The sequence below is a fragment of the Elephantulus edwardii genome, unplaced genomic scaffold (assembly GCF_000299155.1).
Source record: "Elephantulus edwardii isolate Elephantulus edwardi_28Jun2011 unplaced genomic scaffold, EleEdw1.0 scaffold00067, whole genome shotgun sequence".
Taxonomy (NCBI): Eukaryota; Metazoa; Chordata; class Mammalia; order Macroscelidea; family Macroscelididae; genus Elephantulus; species Elephantulus edwardii.
In genome coordinates this window covers 356,123-363,303 of record NW_006399817.1, presented here as the reverse complement: position 1 = coordinate 363,303, position 7,181 = coordinate 356,123, and the positions used below count along the sequence as shown (strand labels likewise).

The following is a 7,181-nucleotide window of genomic DNA, read 5'->3' as shown; positions in this document are numbered from 1 at the left end:
AGAGGAGAGGAGAGGAGAGGAGAAAATAGAGCACTCTGGGGGCCTAGTTGTAAGGAGGTTTGCTAGTAACCCAAGGGTATACGGCTCAAATTCGCCATCTGCTCCATGGAAGAAAGATAGACAATCTCCTCCCATGTAATTAATTGTCTCTGAAAATCTGCTGGAGAATCAGCTATGGGTTGGTTTCAACTTGAAAGAATACAACAACAATGACAACAAAAAAATTATATACCTTTTATTTGCCATCAAGAAATTGACTCATGGTTGTCCCTTCCAGAGGGTTTTCAGAGAAAATAAGTAGCACAGGAGGTTTGAACATGACTCACTTTGACTTTATGAACAACAGTTCTGAGCTTTGCCCTATTCTGTGTCATCCTCATAATAATTTGCAATGTTCAAGTTCACTGTTACAGTCACTATGCCAGTTCATCTCACTGAGAAATATTCTTTCCTTAAATAACCTTCTATCTTTTTCAGCATGTCTGTCGTCTTTTTCCAAACAGTGGATCATCTAACATCATGCCCAAAATTTGTGAGATGAAATTTCACCACCTTTAGCTCTAGAGAACACTTGTCCTCCAAAAGAGATCTGTTCAATTCTTTTGACCGTCTATGGAAACCCAATATTCTTTACTAACAGCACAATGCAAAAGTATTGGTTCTTCTTTGATCATCTTTATTTATTATTCAACGTTCATATTTGACCAACTAGTCTAGATTTGGCTATGAAAGTATTCTGACAATAGATTAAAATTTACGATTCATTAACTCTATAAAAAACTAGAATAAACTCCACAATGTGATGGACCCTATTCCATCAGTTGAATGTCTTAAAAGCCAAAATTGAGAGTTCCTATAGAGAAAGAATTTTGCCTCTAAACTCTAAATCAATTAACTATGAAAATACATTTGATTGTGTGTGCCATAACACATTATGCACAACATTTCGAGTAATGCAAATACCAAAACACTTTGTTGCACTTATTCAGAGCCTGTATATATACCAATAGGTGTTGGGGGAGGGTAGTTAAATACCATTGAGCTGAAGCTGATTCTTAACTGACTTCCCAGTGGGTTTTCAGGAACAATAAATCATTCATGAAGTAATTCCTCATTTGTCTCTCATGGAACATCTGGTGGATTTGAACTGAAAGCATTCGGGTTGGTGGTACAAATCCTTACCACTAAACCAATGATAATTCATTTGAAAAGCACAGAAAAATATTGAATAGTTTACAATTAGCAATAACATGTATTGAGTATCTTTCTTCTCACCATACTTTTTAAACTTGTATAGCTAGCAAATAACTTGAGAAGCTGGACTCTCTGAAGAATAGAATAAGGATGAGCAGGAGACTAATTAATAACCTACAATATTAAAATGATGCAACATTTTCTGCAGAAAGTGAAGTGTATTTGAGGCACAAAATGATAGTTTGTGTAGAGTGCCAATTTATTATTTTAAACATAAAATGTAATGATTCCAATTGCAGCCTCTCTTTCAAATATAGTTTCAGTGTTTCAACAAATTAATACAACTCTCAGTCCTTGATATGAAGGTATTGATCTGGCCAGTGTCTTTTTCTCATTACAAAGATTCAGATTTCAAAGGCTTATCAGAAGCAGTTTAACTTCAGTTGGCAAGATCAGCAATACACTTCTAACATCCTTCCTCAGTAGTGTATCATCTCCCCAGTAATAAGTCATAATCTAATGCTAAAAATCTTTGATTGCCTTTGCTTTTCATGAGATGTTACACTGATCAGCTATGTATATAACATCACACTTATTTGAGTTATTGACTTATTAAGGAAGTGCTATCACTGACCATAGATTTACTGGTAAGTAAAACAAAACAAAACAAAACATAAAACCCCAACAAGACAAAACAAAAAAAAAAACAAAAACCCCAAACAAAAAAAATCTCAGGGAGAAGATAAGGACAAAGTTTTCTCTTGCAATTGATTCTTAGGGAAAGAGGGTGTTTTTGTGGGTTTTTTGAGTTCTTTTTGTTTTATGGGTTTTTTAGTGGTTTGTTTTGTTTTGTTTCAACATCTGCAAGCCTAGCATTCCTTGGCAGTCCCTGTGCATCCTGGCTTCAATCTTTTCCTAGATATATGAGAGACTTTGGTTTAAAGGACACACTCTAATTGTGATTATTCTTTTTAATAGTACAGAGGCCTTCTACTTTCTTCTAGTTTCTCACCATCATGTCTTGTAAGACAATACTTTATATAACTCATATCATAAAGGAATTCTTTTTACAGCGCATCAGGGCTACGAGCTGTTTAAGGGTATCAAATCCCAATTTAATTCCCTTTCACATGATTACCTGATCAGATCTCAGATCATATCATGAGGACTCAGTATACCATTATAGGACAGGCCCTAATTTCACCTCATTATCATTAATTCTCTCTCTCTCTCTCTCTGAGTTGACAACATAGCTGACCTTTCAGGGAGCTTCCTAAAGTGTGAATTCACAAAGCAGTTTGTCCATCGTTCTCTCCCATGGAGCTGCTGGGACTTTGAATGGCCAGAGAGGGACGTCTTTGGTTTAGCATCACAACACCCTACCAACTACCCCACCAGAACTCCCTTTACAAAACATAGGATAATTACAAAAATCAAGATCATGGCCTACTTATGTCAACACTGAAATGGCAGATATATACTATTGCTAGTCAAAATCCTTGTCTATAATTTTCATAATTTAATCCAACACTTTGTCTATAATAGTTTATGGGGGGTGGGGGAACTGCATATAGTCATGGGAAACATAGCCTGGAAATTCCATGTAAATTCTGTAACCACTTATGTATTATATGGAAATATGTTTCCTTTTTGGTGATATACATGAAGAAACTGATAAATGATTTTAAATTATATTATTAAATTTAAATACACATGCACACATACACATACATACTGTCAATTTATCATGCTGTATAGAGAACTAATAAGATTTGTGTACATTAATCACTATTGTGTCAAATCTATTTCAATGTTAGCAGAGATTTGCAACAATACATACACAAAATCACAGAAATTTAGTATTAACAGACATAAGTAATTCGTAATAACAGAATGATTAAAATGACTATTCTTTGTAATCATAAAACTACATTTCCCTCCTTTAATGTAAACAAAACAAAACAAAAACTTAAACAAGCTGTTGCTTACAAACATAAGGATTTTTAGTTTCACAATGTTCTTCCAAAGTGTTTTTGTTAGGACTATACGCCATGCATTTCTTTGGTTCTAAAGTTTGATGAGATGAAGCTCTGTAATTAAAAAGAAAATATTAAGAGGTAAGAAAAGGAAAAAATAATATTTCAGAATCATTATTTTTAATTGTATAATGGGGTATTTTAAAGTATTTGAGTAAGATATTAATATATAATTACATCATTTATTATTTCCTCTAATAGCTACAATTTTTATAATATCAGTAAAATGGTATAAAACAGCTATTTTCTCAATAATCTATAGCATTGAAGCTAGAAATTATTCTCAAGATTTAGGGTTTTTGCTTAATATTTTCTGTTGTTTCAACAGTTTTGATACAAGATACATTCTGTTTTGCCTAAGTATATACTGAATAACCAAGTCTAGGATATTTTCATAGTGTTTTAAAGGACCAATTATTTCAGAAGTGAATGATCATTACTATTTTTTTGCCTTTGTCTGGACGATCCCTGAAATCTGTACATCATTGGTGATCCTACTGATAATGCCAGTGGCATATAGTTTTCAGCACTTACTGAAAAAGATCAAAGGCTACAAATTTCAAGATGCGTTTTATCTTGCCACAAGGTGACAAAAATCTTCACAATTGGACCAATAGACAACATCACAATAGGTGGAGAAAATATTAAAGCTGGCCAAAGAATTTAATTTTGCTCGTATCCACAATCAAAACCCATAATAGCAGTAGTAAAGAAATTGCGAAAATATATGGTCAAAGACTTTTTTTAAAGAGCAAGGATGTCATTTTAAAGATAAAGTTGTACCTAGGCCAAGCCGTGGTGTTTTCAGTTGTTCCATGTGCATGTGAAAGTTAGTCAAAAAACTAAAAAACTAAAGACAGACTAAATAAAATAAAAAATATATGGCTTTGAATTGTGATATTAGTGAATGGTATTGAATATCTCATGAAATGCCAAAAGTACAAACAAATTTGTCCTAGAAGAAGCGCAACCAGGGTGCTCTTTGGTGGAAAGGATTGGAAACTTCATTTCACAGCCTTTAGGCATGTTGTTAGGAAGCACTACTGAATAGAAAAAGATCTTTGCTTTGCTTTTTTTATGTGCCCTGGAGTCAACTATAAACAACAGTTGTGAATTTGGCTCTATTTTGTCCTATCTTCATGATCTCAGACATGTCCCCACCCGTCGTTATTGTCAGTATGCCAATGACTCTTGTGGAGGTTCTTCGTCTTTTCTGACCCTTCACCTTGCTCATCATGGTGTATTTTTCCAAGGACTAGTCCCTTCTGACAATGTATCCAAACTATGTAAGACAAAGTTTCACCTTTTTTTTGCCTCTAAGGAGCACATTGGTTGCACTTCCTCTAAGACAGCCTTACTTGTATTTTGACATAAAGTTTATGAGATTTTTCTTCAGTACTCTCAATACAATAGCACAATTAAAAATCATCAATTCTCTTTTTGTCATTCTTTTTCATTGTCCAACTGTCAAGTGTATATAAAGAAATCGTTAACACTATGAGTTGGATCAGGTGCATCTTAGTGTTTAAACTGAAATCTTTGTTCTTTAACATTTTGCAAAGTTCCCAACTACAAGCCTTTATTTTCTTGATTACTATTACCATGGGTGTCAATTGTGGATCCAGGTAAAATGAAATTGCCAAAAACTTAAATCTTTCTTCTGTCTATTATGATGATGCTTATTGGTTCAGTGGTGATTTTTTTTCCCCTCGAGGTTGAGATGTAATCATATTGAAATCTAGGAAACGTAACTTGTCAGCACAAAAAAAGGAAGATCCTTAATGAGATGGATTGACATTGACTGGAACAATGAAGTTGACTGAAGTGAATATTGTGAGGATGATGTAAGATAAGGGAAGGTTATTAGAGCTGAAATTGAGACAACTGTTCCTAACAACAATGACAGTCTAGGATAATAAAATATGCAATTTTTAATTCATGATGCTGTTTATCTCATTTTTATCTATTTAACTGATAAATCAAAAATACATGGATATATAACATAATAATAGCATGTTGAACACAGCAGGGATACTGAGAATATTGGACTCAGGATAAATAGTATTTCCCTGCCCTTCTTCCATGCACACGTGCTTGTGTGTTTGCACATACTCACTTATCTATGAGTTTATACCACAAACAACCAAACAAGCCAAGCATGTATTGAATTTTTCCATTGACACTGTCCGTTAATTTCTATGTCACATAAGCATGAATTGTCTGGATGAGCAAAAGTTTTATTTCCCTGTACCATTCTCTTTTCTGTGGTATCATATTCTAGACACTTTATGTTAATTGTAATGTCCTTGGATGGTATATACACTGTTGAGATCTAAGTATAAATTAACAAAGAACAGGAAAAGTAACTATATGCCAGAAACTTACAGATCTTCAACAAACCAGGAGAGAACTCAATCCAATAATATCGGTGACTGTATTTCCAAAACTTCTGCTTAGATACAAAGACAGGCATATTAGCCTAATTTGAGTTTAACCTGGGGTTCATGTGCATCATACTGAGTCAACTAATTACATAAACTAAACTTCTCTAATTTCTAATGTAGAAGATACAGTCACAGAAGTCATGTTGTTCACTTTTCAGACTTACTTACTTTTCAAGAAAAAACTGGGTATTAAAAAAATCTCACTTCATTGTAGAATTGTACATAAAGAAGGTAAGAATTTGCACAGAAAACTTACCTCACAGATCATTACATAAAGTTAATTTCAAATCAACAGTATCTTAAGGGACAAATATCATGGATATAATCTACGTATGTTTTTCTTAATATTATTAATTTTAATGAAAGTTTACAGATATTTATGGTTTCCATTCATTCATTGTTTCACTTTTCTCCCTGCTCCCCCAGTTCACTCTTCTCTTTGAAAAAATAAAATAAAAATTGTTTCATTATACAATCCCTTCCCCAAGTCCACTCCACTATGCCACCTTTGTTCTGGATTCCTGTTATGACAGTAATATCTAATCATATATCCCCTTAAAACAGTGCTCTCCATTATCTGTTTCAATGCAGTATTCATAATTTATTGCATCTTTCTCAGTCTCCCCCAACCCCAATGTCAGTCCTATTTTAAAACAGTGGCATTATGCAGTATTTGTCCTGTTGTGTCTGAGATATTTCACTTACCATATTTTATAATCAGCACCTTAACTGCAAACAGATAGAAAATTTTTCCCTTTAGCTTAGTTAATAAGTGGATAATTTTAATAATGTCATTTTGTTATTAATTACTGTTTAATTAATTCTCATTCATTTTCTAGGCTGTATTTGTAATGAGAAAAAAAAATATATTACTAGCTCTTTCTTCCATACAGGGTAAGTTTGAACCCAAATTTTAGATTAGCAGTTGAATACAAACATTTCATGTAATTTAATATCCTCTGAATCCCTGATGGTACAGTAGTTAGAGGTATGCAGATAAATAAAAGATCAATAGTTTGAACCCATCAGTCACTAAAAAATGAACAAACAAAAACCAAAACAAAAACAAACAAATCAACAATCTTCTTCAATAATAAAGCTTTGAAAATCCAATGGAACAGCTTAATGTTATTTTATATGATTGCTATGTATCAAAATAATTCAATGGGAATTGGTATATTGGCTCCACAATATACTTCAGACATTATAAAAGCTACACAATTACCAAGGGGGAAAAAACCACAAAGCTTTAAAGTCAATTAAAAGAATGGAAAATTATAGTCATGTAATTGTTTCCTTGACTTCAATGAGGAACAATTATAGCATTTCTTCTTTGAATTCTCAATGAAACATTTCTTGAACTTGATTTTACGTTTTGATTTCTACCCTGATTATGTAAATCATTGGACTTTTTTTTTAATTTAGGTTGTTTATTTTTCATTTCAATGAACATCTACAGAGATTTTGGGATTCCATTCATTCATTGTTGCACCCTTCTCCCCGCAGA

General features: G+C 33.0%; 1 protein-coding gene across 1 annotated transcript in view; it reads right to left on the bottom strand.

Moving 5' to 3' along the window:
• Positions 1-5,703, bottom strand: part of LOC102872163 (natural killer cells antigen CD94-like) — a 35,497-nt gene extending 29,794 nt beyond the window's left edge. Inside the window, exon 1 of the mRNA XM_006888451.1 lies at positions 5,616-5,703. Coding sequence (XP_006888513.1) covers positions 5,616-5,703 — 88 coding nt within the window. The remainder of the gene's footprint in view (positions 1-5,615) is intronic.
• Between the last annotated feature and the right edge of the window lie 1,478 nt (positions 5,704-7,181).